This window comes from Amblyomma mixtum, chromosome 10 (genome assembly GCF_055824585.1).
Source record: "Amblyomma mixtum isolate Tamu chromosome 10, ASM5582458v1, whole genome shotgun sequence".
Taxonomy (NCBI): Eukaryota; Metazoa; Arthropoda; class Arachnida; order Ixodida; family Ixodidae; genus Amblyomma; species Amblyomma mixtum.
In genome coordinates, this window is record NC_143021.1 from 145,631,076 (window position 1) to 145,647,238 (window position 16,163).

At 47.5% G+C, this 16,163-nt stretch overlaps 1 protein-coding gene and 1 pseudogene across 1 annotated transcript; one reads left to right on the top strand and one right to left on the bottom strand.

Annotated features, from left to right (window-relative positions):
• The window catches only part of LOC149327212 (uncharacterized), a 63,089-nt pseudogene extending 58,750 nt beyond the window's left edge, over nt 1-4,339 (bottom strand).
• A 2,798-nt stretch (nt 4,340-7,137) lies between these two features.
• LOC149327214 (uncharacterized) lies at nt 7,138-11,793 on the top strand. The gene is made up of 8 exons (XM_089563299.1): nt 7,138-7,276; nt 7,882-8,053; nt 8,538-8,570; nt 8,695-8,727; nt 10,923-11,009; nt 11,136-11,189; nt 11,290-11,328; nt 11,531-11,793. Exons 1-8 carry the CDS (start codon nt 7,138-7,140, stop codon nt 11,745-11,747), a joined length of 774 nt encoding a protein of 257 aa, XP_089419425.1. The 3' UTR covers nt 11,748-11,793.
• Nucleotides 11,794-16,163: the final 4,370 nt, after the last annotated feature.

A 16,163-nucleotide genomic window follows, 5' to 3' on the forward strand; every position in this document is an offset into this window, starting at 1 on the left:
ATGTCATTCTTCGCTTCGAGCGCACCCCACCGTCCCGTCCCGTCGCGGAGGGAGGGGGGGGGTCCATTGAAGACGACAGCGGCGGGGTGCTGAGAAAGAACGACCGGCCCCAATGACCTCGCATGCACTACCGATACCTTACAGCATGCGAAACCACCCCAGCCAGCACCTCCCCCCACGCACGACGGGGACTAGCAGCCGGGTTTGCCATGGTTCGCTTGTAATCCTCTGAAGGCAGGCGCAGCAACAAAAGAAAAGCCTTCACGCAGCGCGGGTCAAGAAAGGACCGGACACATATCTCAACATCTCAACCAAGACCAGTCTCGGGTCGCTCGGGGGCAAGGCGGGTAGACACTTTCTCAGTGATCGCCTCGTGGTTCCATTCGCGGCGAACAATCATCCAGCAAGCTCGGCTTCTTGGACGGATTCAGGAAACGGCTGAAGAGAACAAAAGAAAGGAGCGCACAAAGCTGCACTATATGCAAGTTAGAGCGCAGAGAAACAAAGCTAGGCTCTGCACTCGGTTAACCCATTCAACGAGGTGCAGCGTTAACTTTAAAGCAGATTTCGACAAAGCGCGAGAAGTCGCTAAAGAAACAAAGGTACACTGCACTGGGTGAATGATGTAGCTATAGGCCAAGCGCAAGTCATAACTTCTCTAAAGCCACACTGCACTCGTTTAACCCTGCAACGAGGCCTACACTCTTAGAAAAAAAGGTAGTGAAAACGTAGTAACGGCTGCTGTTACAACCTTTTTTTAACCCTTACTACCTATGTACTATGTTGCTACGACCTTGTTACTACCTCGAAAGAAAATTAAGTAGTAACAAGGTAGTAACTTCTGCTGTTACTACGTTTTTTGGCAGTTACTACACTTGTACTACCTCATTATAACCCTGGTAGTATCCATTACTACCTTGATCTGGAAATGGATGATCGCAATATGCACATGTACGTATACTAACATTCCCGGTGACATTGCTACTCAATGCCCCATGTTTTTATATAATGAAAAGGGCTTCCTAATCGGCAGCAAATCTAACAAAATTGCCAGTGCTGTTTTTTGTTTTCAATACAATATAGGCAGCGCGTATGTGTTCCATTCTTTAGTTTGATTTCTTAATTGCACTTTTTCACCAACCCCAAGCTATTGTGCCTGACTTGTGCTCATTTTTTCTTCTGGTTTACTACTAGATGCACAAAAATGGGCGTTGAGTTTCTGATGTCATGTTCATGCACTCCTGGTGACACATTAGAAAGTCACCACGAAGTCAGGTATTCATGTCTTTCGACAATAAAAACTCAGCAGAGACTCTTTTTCGTTAACACAGAAGATTTCCTTATGTCATTGGCCATCAGCCACTGAAAGGTCCTTCTCAACAACATTGTTGTCCCGTGCGAGAATGTAGATGCTGCTGCTACATTTACACGCAATGAAAAGAACTAGAAACAACTGTGGCTGCACATATCACGGCACATAAGTTGGCAAGTTAACGTCTGGTGGCGAGGATTCCAGCTACAGGCAGCAGAAGTTAAGCTGCTGGCTTATGCAGATGATGTCGCGGTGTTCACAGTGAACCGGGAAGGTATAACCGAGGCCGTGGCATGCGTAAAAGAATTCACCAAGATCACCGGTAGTAAAGTGAATTGGTCAAAGTCCCTGGGGCTTTGGCACGGAGAATGGCCAACGAAGCCAGGCAATTTTGCAAACGTGTCCTGGGTGACGACCCCAGTAAAGTACTTAGGCGTTCCACTGGACGGTTATCGCGATAGCGATTCGTACTGGATAGCACAGACGCAAGCCACGCGTGAAAAGGTGGAAAGGTGGAAAGGGCGACACCTTTCAATTTTCGCAAGGGCCACAGTGTGCAATCTGTTTTTTATGTCTAGGCTGTGGTACGTGATGCAAGTGTTGCATTGTGCAAGGATGAACGTACAGAGACTGCACCGGATCTTTGCCGTTTTTGTGTGGGCTGCGGACTGGGAACGCTGTAGCCGGACCAATTTGTTTAGGCGGGTGAAGGATGGCGGCCTGAGTCTTGGACACTTATTTCTGCGGCAGATTGTAAGCAGATTTTGTTTTGTGCGCGATGTAAGCGATCCGTTTTTGCGCACTGTGTGCCAATTAAGGCTCGGAAATGCACTGCCGGACTTTGTTGTCACAACCGAAAGTTTCTCGGGACGTATTTTTGGTTACTTTAGAGAGGTTGTCGCGAGTGTTCGATTCCTGTCTGTTCGATTTTCGTATGAATATCTATCTTCTGTTAGCAGGAAGAAGTTGTATAAAGATTTGTGCGATGTAGTTCTTCCACAACCTATGTACAGGGTCTTATACAATGGAGGCCAGGGACGCGACGTACTTAAGCGTGTGAAGGCGATGCAGGTGCCGCCAAGTGCAAAAACTTTTTTCTTTAAATTACATACCGGAACACTACCAGTAAAGGAATTCTTGGAAAGGAAGCAGTTATTTCTACCTTGGGGATCACATTGTTTAATTTGTAAACAACCAGAAACAATAGACCACGTTTTTTTGCACTGTTGGGAGGGGGTATACTTTTGGGACATCTTGCAACGGACTTTAAAAAAGGAATTTCCGCTTGACGCTCATGGTATTCGGTACTTGCCTGTAGAGAGTGAGGATGGGACACCATTCGACCTCATTATGCTAATGGGCCTCCATTGTATTTGGCGCTCCAGAATGGCAGGATATCATTGCGATCCTGATGCACGGCCAGCACGGATCTATTTTCGGGAGTGCATGCATAAGTATATTGAAGTTCAGAAACTTGCTCCTGAAGCTCCCGAGTGGCTCGAAAGAGTCGAGCCTTTGGTGACGCTTAAGGAGTTTTAATATGATGAAGCCACGCACCCCCGGGCGGATAGTGTTGTTAATTATTGCTCATTGTGCTCTGTAAGTGTATTTGTGTACTGTGGTTCTTGCCGAAGTCAGGCAATAAATAAATAAAAAAGTGGCGTGGCGTAGTGGTTAGCGTGGTAGGTTCGAAAGTATAAAAACAGGTTAGAAACTACTAGAGGATAGAAAGTCAAAGGTCGGTGGTTCGAATCCTCCTCAAAGCAGGCATTTTTTTTCTTTTTTGTTTTTGCTCTAGTTTTTTTATTTTGGCTCTTATTTTGCGCTATTACTATCTTATATGCATAAGATTCTAATGTCAAAAGTCATTAGATTATTTCTTAAGGTGTTTTCTCTCGAGAGGTAGTAAATGTTACTGCCTCGCAGTTACTACGTACAGTTACTGAGAGGTAGTAAATGTTACTACCTTGCAGTTACTACGTACAGTTACTACCTAGGTAGTCATATATGTGACAGTCGTTACTACCCCAAAATGTAGTAACCTCAACTACCTTTTTTTTAGAGTGTAGAGCGGGTCCTGATGTCTGGCGCCGATTTCGACAAAGAGAGGGAACACGGCCGCGAGACGGGCTCCCCGCAATCAACCAGGAAGCAATGAGGCGGCACTGAAAAGGGCCGTTTGCAGGAGCGCTCCAACGTCAATGTAGACCTACAGCGGTGTGCAGTAGGACCAGCAGTATTGTGCCCTTTTGCTCCACACCGACGGCACCGGATCTCGACGTACAACTCTACTGGTCTTGCCCTTGAAGCCGAAGCGATCCCTGGTCCTTGTATCTTGACGAAGGCCGCGACGATAATCTTAGACATCTGATCGATGCCCCGATCTCTCGCTACGTGGTATCGTTCCGGGGCGAACAATGACAACTTCGGCTTCCGAGAAGCATCCAGGAAACGATGCTACAAAAAAAGGTACGTTACAAGCGCCACAATTTGGTGAGTCCTCAATGCACGAGAAAACTTGCGACATTGTAGTTCAGCGTTTACCTCGGGGTTGTGAATGCGCGCGCCCGACAAGCGCGTCAGCGTGGCTGTCAGACGGCGGTCCTCAAAGCACGCCTGAGGCGGATCCTTGTAGTGCCGCGGCAAAACTTTAAATACGAGCACGACACTACCCACGTGCTCTTACAGCAGTAGAACGAAGTTATGCTATGCACGAGGTAAGTGGGTAAGCCGTACAGCACTTCACGAAGCGAAATTTGAGATGATTGTGCGTATTTTACACAAAATGCATACCCTTATGTGGCTGGTGATTTCTCGCTGGCCATCTCCTCTGTCGAGGTCGTTGCCGCCAACATACAGAACGTCAAAATCGGCGCGCCGAGAGCGCATCTCTTCAGCTAGGCTGACAGAGTCGTGACCGCCAAAGCTTGAAGTGCACGTTCTTACTAACGGCGAAAGCCGCAAGCGAGAACTGCGCAGAAAGTTCAGCTGGCGGTCGCCGACGAGCGCACCACGCACGAACGCCATAGCTGAACTCGTGTCGGAACGGGTACGCCGAGGTTCACGAAACGGGCGCGGCGGTACAGCGCTCTGTAGCGTCGGGCGCACCTAGCGATTTCCCGAGATGCTCTAGGACCGGCCGAGAAAGGCGCGTTGACGCCACGTCCGGTTGAGAACGAAAATGAAGTGGGTGAAGCCAAAAAAATGTCAAAAAACGTTACGGAGAAGCGCGCCCCATTGACCAATGGGAGAGGACTTCACCCTGCAGTGGGCGTAGTCAGGCTGAGGATGATGATTTTCAGACGTAGTAACTTCGAAAATTGAGCCGGGCGTCACACGCCGGAACAATGAGGCGATTACTGACTTTGCCTCACGCGCGTCTACATAACGCCGCTAGCTGTTGATGTGTTTCCAAGATAATTTGTTGCTTTACGTGACCGAGGTAGGGCTTTACTGGGAAAAAAAAATATATGAGTTTGGATAGCGGGTGCTTTACAAAACACTGCATGCTTAGCGACTTACAACGAAAACTGTGTTGTGCTGTGTTGGGTTTATTGGCGCATAAGCAGCTAACACAACGAAAACTGGTCAGAAGTAATATTACACGCGCAACATACGAAAAATATTTAGCAATAGAAAAAAAAACTTACCTCACTCGGCCCAGAGCAGTTATCAAGGATTGCCGTCTCTCATTCTCAGCCATTTCATACCAAAAAATTCCGGACAAAAGCATTTTCGACCGCGAAAAAATGTATCAACGCATTTTTCTCATATACTGGAAGATTTCATTATAGCAATCTCCCATCGAGAGGCTTGCATTTTTTTTCCTATCGACGTTTTTCCTATCGACAACTGCTCGATACGGGCGATGAAAAAATTTTCAGATTTTGCTACATCTAGAAAGAACGGACCATAACCTTCAATATTTCCATTACTGTACCTTTAACTTTTCCAATATTCTAACTTTTTTTTTCTACAATGTAGGACATGTCCAGGAACTGCACGGGCAGCTCTAGGCCATTGGTGTTCAGAGAGATATTGTGACAGCACCCATTACAACCAGTTTCTCCATTCTTTGAAAGAATGCAGCGGGGGCAAACTTTAGGTGCACTTCCCTGTAACTACCGTAAGATGGGATCTCGAGTGCTGCAGTGGACTCTTAGGTTTTTTCTGTGCCCATGTGTGCGCATTGCAGAGCTCTGCTCTGGCCGTAATTTGTTGATTGGGCCGGACCCACGCGAAAACCTGACCTACTTTTCCCAGCTCTTGAACTGCACAAGCCCGACTCAAGCCCGGAAAGGACGCAAAAACCAAGTGCGCTTTTCGGTAACTCCAAAGGATTCTTGTTTCTACCATGTACTTGATGGAACCCAGCGTCGCAAATCAAGCGCGTGGTTTTTATTTTTTTTTAATTCCTAGCGTCAGACATGACGCCAAAGGAGATATCCAAAGCGGTAATATTTTATGTTTTAATTTGCGCCAGAAATGATTGTTTCGTGTTGGGGGTGATAGTGAAGTGCATTGCGCATTGTCTGCCGCGTCCGGGTTGGCGGTAAAAGCATGTTCATTGCGGGTTTCTTTTTCTGCCCGCCGCACAACTGCAGAGAAAGGGGGTTAAGGCCCATTCACACTTGCGAGTCGCAAAGGGCACGCGACGAGCAGTCGCTTGCGACCAAGCAACAGCTCGACAACACCGTTGTTCACACTTGCAAGCGCGACCAGCGGGTCGCCTTCTCGTTAGATTTTCGTTTGAAGCGAAAACTCTCGGGAATCACGTTGTTTGCGCGCTTTCGAGAGTTTCGTCTGTTTTGGCCGCGCCTCCTGTACTCGCGCTCCGTCGTCTGAACTGCTATTCGCAATGTACTAGAACGACCCGAGCGAAGATGAGGTTGTCGTGATGGTTTTGATGTGCACCGCGGTCGTACAAGCGTCATGATGACAGAGGCGCGCTTCTCTGCAGGGCCGACCTACCAGCCTGCAGTATGCCGGCCGCCGCCGTCAGAAAAATGCGCCAATATTGCTTGTTCGCGTTCATACCAAGCCCTTGGGTACAGAAATGTAAAAAATGAATCATTTTTGAAGATCGCTGGCCACTACCGAGTTGCTGGTAGAAGTGATAACTGCGACACAAGCAAATTTCTTCCCATAGCCGCTTTGCTGCTACTGCTGCTCCATGCGGCTCGACTGTTGTCTGCTAGCCCCGCTGCTGAAGGCGTCGCGGAAGTCGAGCATGTCTTGATATTATTATAATACGAGGCCCACAATAAAGCGGTGACGAAAGCAGCATCTTAAATACTAGCGCTGGCCAGGATACGAAGCGCCCTCAGCCGCGATATCGATATGAAACCGGCTAGGCTTAGCGACGACTAGGGCAGCCAGCTGGGAGCAGCGCAGGTCGTCGCCCGGCGCGCCCGCGAGCGGTGTCGTTGCCGGAAGCTTGGCTCGCTCGCTGATTGGTTCAGCGGTTTGCGACTCGCAGTCGCGAGGCTGAAAAATCTAGCAGCGAGCGACTGGCCCCCGACTGTCGCTTTTCGACCACGGCGACCGTTTGCGACTGTCGCTTTTCAGGCCCGTTCACACTTGCGAGTCGCAGAGGTCGCGCGACTGTCGAAAAGCGACAGTCGCAAACGGTCGCCCTGGTCGAAATGCGACAGTCGCAGGCCAGTCGCTCGCTGCTCGATTTTTCAGCTTCGCGACTGCGAGTCGCAAACCACTGAACCAATCAGCGGCGCTTCGGAAGTTGACGAAAGCGTCACCTACATCCGGTAGTTCATTCCCGGCGGCAAGATCAAAATCGGCGTCACACCAGCGTGGTCACTCAAAAGATGGAGTACTCCGCAGAGCTGCTCATCAACGCTGTGCGCGAGTACAGATTTTTGTATGACAAACACCACCCCGAATTTAAAAACCGAACTAAAAAGGACTGCACATGGGAAGAAATTGGAAGACTATTCGGCTTAACCCGTAAGTATCCCGCGTTTGTTTTTTAGATGTGCTCAGTTCGTATTGTTGTAGCATGCATGACGAGGGCAGCATGTTTTTCCTCACAAGAGCGCGTGCTCATGTTTACACACGATGAAAACATATTCCGAACTTGATTTTTCCTTCTACCGCTTGGCGTTCGTCCCCGTTTCGCTCGAAATCGGAGAAGACTAGGGCCGAGACGTGTGTTTTTACGCTCGCGTAAAAGCGTGCATTGTGTGCACGTAGACACGTGCGTTGGCTACTGCGAGGACAGTGTACGCTCGGCCTCTTATCTTTTTTTCTCTCCCCGCGCCTTGTGAAACGCTTGCTCAGGTGCAAGTTATTATTGCTACGCACTTCCATGCTCACCCAACTGCGGTACTTCGACGACAGCACAAAATGTGCACAAGCGGAACATGCACGTGCATCAGCATCTCCATGCAGCACAAAGTTCTAGAGATAAGCCACAGCAGTGATTACTTGAAAGAAGCAACACTTTGAGCTTTCAGGCACAGTCAGACAAAACAAGCTGAATGCACAGCGTTTTTTGAATGATGATTATTTTATTTGCCATATATATTCATGAGAACGTTTTTATCTTCCAGGCACCCAGGCAGAGAAAAAATTTAAAAATTTGAAGGATATCTACATTAGGAAACGCCAGGAAATAAAAGAAAAGCAGAAGAGTGGAGCTGGGGCGGCAGATATCCCTACTGTGAAATGGCCGCATTTTGAATCCATGATGGAGCTCATGGAATCTTCACTGCAGCCTGCACTGTGAGTTTAATTTGCTGGTGTAATGAGAACTTTTGCAACACTTGATGTAGAAATACATGTGAAAAGGAGAACAGAGCCAGAACAAGCATAATGTGACTTTTACAAGGCCAAAAATATGGTAGTTGAACAACACGGGCATCTCATAGAGCACTCCATTGAACAAACGCAGGCACCTCATAGCATGAAAGTGATTGTTGGGGTAGTCTAAGCAGAAAGGCTAGTTTAGTGTTATCAAACTATATGCTTAGTCCCTCTAGCAGTATTCTTGTTACATATCTACACTGCTAGCAACATTAAGCTGAACGCTAGGATTTCTTTTGCTAAGGCAGTCAATGTCCAAGTCACATGTTTACAAGTCACCCTCTCATCTGTGCCTCAGTGCATTGAGCAGTAGTACTGTTATCTCTGCGTGTAATCAAGCAGCTGTATTTGCTTTCATGAGAGTGGATCATGAAATGTTGAACTACATAATTTGTTTTTCCAGAGTCCTATGCAGTACAGAGGAAGATGGTACAAGGTGAGAAACAAATAGGCCACTAAAAAAACAACTAATCTTGCGCAAACAAATTTCACAAGCAACTGCACTTGGTTATTCAAAAAGTTCATTCTGGTGTAAAATATGTACGTTAATTTCTTTTCAGCTTTGTCCATGCTGCTGATGACGGTGGTGAAAGGTTAGTGACAAAAAAGAGGCTTTTTAGGTACAACCTAAGACCTATACCGCATGGTATGGGCCTGCCAAGGCAACATGGAAATAAACATGATAAATGAACTGCCGATTGAGCAGCTGGCCAACTTAGGCCTGTGGAGATGGATCGTGGGCACCAGTCATCGTCAGGTCTCCACAAATATATTCGGCTGGACGTGCTCAGCCAGGCTTGGATGGAACAGCGCTGCGCCGGCCTTGCAGTTAAGCAGCCATGAAAATCCAGTCTGCGCGTGCTTGGCAGGCGTACTGGGACAGTCGTAGTCTTCGGCTGCCGGACCACGATGGCACGCTTCAGGGCCCCCCCTCTAGCGATGAAGCCACGAGCAAGGTGTGAATGGCGAAAAGCGGATAGGCTTGGCGCAAATCGTACGCGACGAGGACTGGCACGGTCGGGAGGGAATGCAGCGGCACAGTTAGCGATGACGTCGGTGTCAAGATGAGCAGGTTTAACGCGGTCAACTGAGATTGTGTCCTGCCGGCCGTTGATGAGCAGGAGAAAGTGCTTAGGAGCACGCCGGAGCACTTGGTACGGACCATCGTATGGTGGCCGTAAGGGCGGGCGTACGGCGTCGTGGCAAACAAAGACGTGAATGCACCGCTGAAGGTCGGAGAGGACGTGGACACGACGGGAATACTGGCGTTGACGTGGTGGAACTACACTGCTCATAGCGCTACGTAGGCGGTAGGCGTAATCTGAGACGTCAGCAGGCGTGGGTGGTGAGGGCTCGAAGAATTCGCCAGGGACACAGAGAGTAGTGCCAAACGTTAGCTCTGCTGCACAGGTAGAAGAGTCACTGCGAAGTGCAGTGCGGAGACCAAGCAGGGCGAAGGGTAGGCGCTCAATCCATGGTGAAGGAAAAGCGGACGCCATAAGTGAAGCTTTCAGCTGCCGGTGAAAATGCTTAATGACACCGTTGGAAATCGGGTGGTAAGAGGTCGTCTTGATGTGATTGACGCCGAGGAGCCGAGAGAGGTTAGCAAATAAGGTGGAGTCAAATTGACGACCATGATCAGTCGTAATGGTGCAAGGGACACCGTAGCGGCTTATCCACAGTGTGATGAGTGCTCTTGCGATCGACTCCGCCGTTATGTCCAGAGGGGGCATCGCTTCAGGCCATCTCGTGAACCTGTCAATGCAGGTTAACAGGTAGCGGTGGTTCCCGCAGGTAGGAAGGGGACCGAGAATGTCGACATGCAGATGGCTGAAGCGGGCGTCCGGGGACGGGAACGTGCCAAGCGGCGTCGCAGTGTGTCGATGCACTTTGCTTTTCTGACAGCTCAGGCACGCGCGCGACCAGCGGCGAACGTCGACGTTGATGCGAGGCCAGACATAGCGAGCCGTGACAAGGCGCTGTGTTGCGCGAATGCCAGGATGGGCCAAACAATGGAGGGCATCAAAGACGGTTCTTCGGTATGGTGGAGGCACGTAGGGGCGAGGGCGACCGGTTGATGTATCACAAACTAGGAGAACGGCGCAGTCGATTCGCCTCCACAAATTTGGTGACTCCGGACTTCGCGTCTTCGTTCTCTGCTCCTGCCCTGCGCTTTGCATCAGCCGCTTCGCTAGGCCTACCGCTGGCCGGAGCTCGAGACCCCGCCTACCTTCCATCGTGTAAGCCCTGGCCATGGATCCCTCCACTCCTGTGCCGTCTCCGTCGCCTCGCACGCTGTCACTTCATGAGTCCGCGGTCTCCGCCCTCAAGCTCCCCGACTTCTGGTCATCGGACTCGGAACTTTGGTTCCTCACAATCGAGGCCTTGTTCCGCCGGCACCGCATCACGTCCGGGTCACCAAATTTGTGGAGACGAATCGTGGGCACCAGTCATCGTCAGGTCTCCACAAATATATTCGGCTGGACGCGCTCAGCCAGGCTTGGATGGAACAGCGCCGCGCCGGCCTTGCAGTTAAGCAGCCATGAAAATCCAGTCTGCGCGTGCTTGGCAGGCGTACTGGGACAGTCGTCGTCTTCGGCTGCCGGACCACGATGGCACGCTACAGGCCCAAAAGTACAGCAGGAGCAGAGCTTTGAAAGCAGTCTTTTTTTAAAGCGGTCTTGTTTAAACTGTTGCCATCAGCGAAAACAAAGAACATATTCATGGTGCCTTTGCACAGTCTGTTATCATGCTGCTGCATAATTATCCTTGATCTCTGGCATTGCAGCTCCACGCAGGCAACGCAGGAGGGGCATGTGGAGCTACTGCCTCAGGCCACTGGCAGCGATGCCGAAGGAGAAACCTGGGAGCAAGAGTAAGTAAAATTTGCAATACCCTGGTAGATTTTCACATTCTTGTCGTCCACCTACTTTGCACTAGGTTGTGTTCTGCTATAAATTGCACGTGCAAGAAAAGTGCCCTAATGATACTCGTCTTGCAGATGCAGTCCTGACGTGCATGAGCAGGATGCCGCTGAGCTGACACCTGCAAAACGGTACGTGGGCAGAGTTTCTGGCAAAACAATTACTTTGCTAAACAGGCGGACCAAGACAAGTTCTTTCGTCTAATGAAGAAAACTTTGTATTGCATTATAGGCCACGCACGTCGCAGAAGAGAACAACAGAAAATTCTGGGTGAGTTTTGCAATCTGATCATTACTGAGAGTGTACATGTTTGTGTTCCCAAAGTTGAAGGCATTTGCAGTAAGGTTAACTGTGAGACTGCGGTTTGTCTGTTGCTCTCCCTTGTCCAATCTCTTTTGCCCATGATTTCCTTCCATGACGGTTGGTGAACTGACTAACCAGTTTGCACTACACTAAATTGCTTGGTCTGCAGGAATGCTGGCGATGACGTCATGAGGGCTTGTGTGAGCCATTTGGCTCAGATTAGGGAACAGCGGCAACAGCGGCAACAGCAGAGGGATCCCATCGGACTTTTTTGTATGCTGTTGGACGCCCGCATGAGACTCATGCCACAACACCTGGCTGAAGACCTCATGCACAACATTGAAGTCATGACGTATAGCCTGCAGGTGCAGGGCAGGATTGAATAATTAACATACAGACTGTTCCGAAATTAAAGGCGCGCTGTAGAACGCTGCTCACAGCTAAACCAGTGAATTGGTTGAGCTCAAATTTCGTGCAGAAATGGCATTTGGTCGGCAGAATTGCTTTCTACCACATTTCTTTGAGGTACTTGCCTGAATCAATAAGACGAAGTCGGATATTCCCATAGTTTGCAGCAACGATGAAATGAAATGGGCCAGTTTCTCTGCGATTGTATTGGTGGTGTCGTCTCGTTGTCGGCCATGGAGATTCGGCAGAGGAGGTGGGGCAGAGTTTTGTGGGAGGTTTTGAAGGTGCTCTACCCTAAGAAACTTCAAACTTGGTGCAGTTTTGGCCAAACTAAGCCTTTTGTGGTCATTGATAAAGCAGTTGCTGAAAAGTCTTCAAACCTCCCACAAAAGAACCCCCTCATTTGCCTAATCTCCATGGTTGACCAACGAGATGGCACCAGCAGTGCAATCACCGAGAGAGCGACCCATTTCGTTTCGTCGTTGCTGCAAACTATGGGAATATCCGACTTCTTCTTATTGATTCAGGCAAGTACCCCAAAGAAATGTGGTAGAAAGCAATTCTGCCGACCAAATGCCATGTATTTGCGATAATTGAGCTTGAACAATTCACTGGTTTAGCTATGAGGTGCATTCTATGGAGCACGTTTAATTGCGGAACACGCTGTAGTGTTGATGTGCTTTTATTTTTCATTAACTGCAAATGTTTTATACAAATGAATGTGCAATTGCAACTCAGTCATTTTTTAGGTTCCTTTTTTAAGCGCTACAATGTAATTTATAGTACTCAAGTTAACATATGCTAATCCAGATTTTATTGTATTGAACCGCAGAAGTTCCCATTTTTAGCCCTGTTTTACGTGACATGACTAAACTGTGATATTTTTTGTGCTTTTATTTTTCATTAACTGCAAATGTTTTATACAAATGAATGTGCAATTGCGACTTAGTCATTTTTTAGGTTCCTTTTTTAAGCGCTACAATGTAATTTATAGTACTCAAGTTAACATATGCTAATCCAGATTTTATTGTATTGAACCGCAGAAGTTCCCATTTTTAGCCCTGTTTTACGTGACATGACTAAACTGGGATATTTTTTGATCCCAGTCCCACATAGCCCGAGTCGCTTTAGGAAGTTTAAACCCATAAGCCATCACCCAGCCACACTTTGTGTAAGGTTGGCTGTAGAATTGTAATATCACAGTCGAGTTTTCTGGGGCTTGACGTCCCAAAGCAACTCTATAAGGGACGTCATAGTGGAGGCAGGGATTGAACCTGCATCTTTTAGGTCAACAGTCTGGCACCGTAACCACTGAGCCACTGCGGCGACGTGACTGCCCTTAAAAGTACAAGTTGATATCGATGTGCCTAGTATTTATGTTCCTGTTTATTTTTTGTGATCAATGTGATTATGTGATATTTTTAAAATAAGGAACCGATAAAAATTACCAATGGCTTTTTACTTACAAACACTTGTGCAATCTTCATCTTCAACTACTCACTGCTAATGTTACTTGCACTTAATTTATGAATGACCTCACTTCATGCATTGTTCTTATGAAAGAAGCTCATATTTTCCCTCTTCATGTAAAAGTACCATCTGTTGCAAAAGTTTACAGTGTGCTATACCCTTAGAAGCAAAGGCATGGAGGACTGTCAACTTTTGCTACAGACAGTACATATTTTTATCAAGCAAAACATCATCTTGCAAGCACTTATTGTATAAAATAAAATTCACCATTGTGTAACCCACCTCTGGTTACTCGTGATTTCCGGTCACCATTCCATGTTGCCACGGTACTGCACCTGCCGTGACGAAGTGGTGCGTGAGCTTTTCACGTACTTGCTTGGCATGCCTGGGAAGAAATTGCACTCAAGTTATATTTCATTATCTTGATAAGCCAACTCCAGTGCTGCATGTCACACAGTGCCGAAATGCTCCGAGCCTCTGATGTGTACCATTATAAACGAGGACTTCTGAAACTGGGTTCTACAGAACCCTCTAGTTTATTGGGTTACTTTTTTCCTTTGAGATTTTCTGTACATAAGAAATCAAAACAAATTACATGAGGTTTAGTAAGTTGAACAAGTATGATTGACAATGCCGGACACCTAATGTATGCGCCTGTTTTGGTGGCACATGTAGTGCAATGATTGGAACAAACAGCTGTATAACAAATCACATACCGTGTTGCGTTGCAGCCTGTGAGCCTTTGAGCCCTCAAGGCCGAGCTGGAGTCGTCACTCCTCCAGCTTCCAGGACAGAGGCGGCCCTCCCAATCTTCAGCGTCGGCAGAGCCTGGCGGGCAGTACATGGAGGAGGATTCTGCGGACTCTTTAAGGAGATAGTTGTGCAGCACTATGCATGCACCAACATATCTATTGATGTTAACTATTTTTGCCTTAAAGGGTCGCCGCAGAATCCTCCACCTCTGTGCCAGGATGCCAAACGCATTTTCGATGATGCGGCGTGCCCGGCTCAGCCGATAATTAAAAATCCGGCGCTCGTAGTTGCACTGCACCGCAGTTTCATGCAGGGCTGAAGACAAGAACATGAGTGATGAAGTATAGAGAACATTTGCATGCACTTCTCAGTCGCAAGCAATGCACTGTGAGACCAAACAGTCTACTTGTTTGCATGGGAAGCATGACCTTGGAGCCTTCACTGAAGCTGAAAAGTTTCAAGCATGAAGAATACTTAAGGCTCATGCTGCTGCCAAGTGTAGAAAAGTTACTGCATGTGTATTGTTTTTTCTAGTACTCCTGCCAATGCACACCTAGAGCGGCATTTCTGTAATGTGATTTCGATACACTTGTTAACAGCAAGGTCACCGGTTTACAGGAATGAACCACAAACGTCCTAGTTAGATGAAAAAGTGACACTGCAAAGGCTGGGCTGACAAATTTGTGGCATGCAACACAAAACTCTTAGAATGCTTTACATGGCCTGTGTTACAGCTTTCTTGAAATGGTAAAATATGACAAACATTGATGAAACTAGGCATGCAATATTTGGAGAGGAAAAAAATATTGAAAATTCAGATTATGACAGATGCACACTTCACTGCTTGATCATGCCAGTGACATAGCTCTTTACGTTTTAAGTGCATTGAAACTTCAGATGTGGTCCTCTACCTCGTCTTGGAAAAGGCCGAATCGTGTAGTCCTTCAGCGGGAAGGCCTCGTCCCCCACGAAGAAATAGGGCAGCGGCCCCTCACCACCTAGAGGCCTTGCAGTGGGAAAGCCCCACTCGCCACCAGCAATCTTTTTTTGGAGCGTCGACGAGGCGAAAATTCCGCCATAAGAGTCGCTTCCAAAGTGCCCCATTTCAACGTAGAGGAACCTGTATGGAAGATAGTTTGAAATTCAGTGCAGATTGAGTAGCAATGAATGTGTTTCTGACAACTGCTCTAATGATTTGTACCTGTAAGTTATGTTTTAAAGGTCACTACATGTTGCAGTTGCTGAGAATGTGCACTTTGAAGGTTTGAAGGTTTATTTCCGCAACTAGGTGTTGCGAGGACAGCCAGGGAAAAAGCTGTATAGACAGCTTGAGAGGTCCTGGCTTCCTCTTACAGTGCAGCATTGACGGCGGCGGAATAGGACATCAAACAAATAGTAAGAAAAAACTCGTATGTTCTGTACATAGAATGACACATGTACGTTCAGTAAGCAGTACATTCTGCTTGTAAAAGAAAAAAGAACTATATTAGGTCAAAGAGACTATAAAGGCAAACACAGGGAGGAGAAAATAAAGGACAGCAGAACTGACAGGTGCACTCAAAATGGTAATAGCAAGAAAACGAAGAACTACACGAATATTTGGGGCAATTCTTTCAGAGAAATATTGGAGACATCAAGATTCTTGTGGCAGTGCAACTGGTTCAGAAGTGTCGGTAAGGTATGCTGCAACATTTGTTTGCCATAGTTTGTACGGCATTTCTTAACATTCCAAGGCTCTGCTGCGCGGGTATCATACACAGTTCTGCTTTGCTCTAACCTAGCAAGTGTAAGTAAGAAGTCATCATTTTTGATTATGGCTCAATGATTTTATACATGGATTGAAACCCAAAGGGCTTAAACGAAATGTTGCCCTCTGCATGGCATTGAGATTGACAGTGTGTCTTATTTATTCATCGCTACCTGATAGTCAGCAGTCATGCAAACCTGTGGTCGGCCTCATTATTAAGAAGGTGTCTGCAAACTGAACATGCCAAGATTGTCATAATAGAGAGCCTTACCTGCAGTGTGCATCACAAACAGCAAGCAACGACTTGCTGAATGATCCTTTGTAATTTCGATCTGCACTCCCAGAGTTGGCAGGGCATTCAACCAAGACATGCTTGCCGTCAATGGCCCCAACGCAGTGTGGCATTTGCCACTTTTCTTCAAAG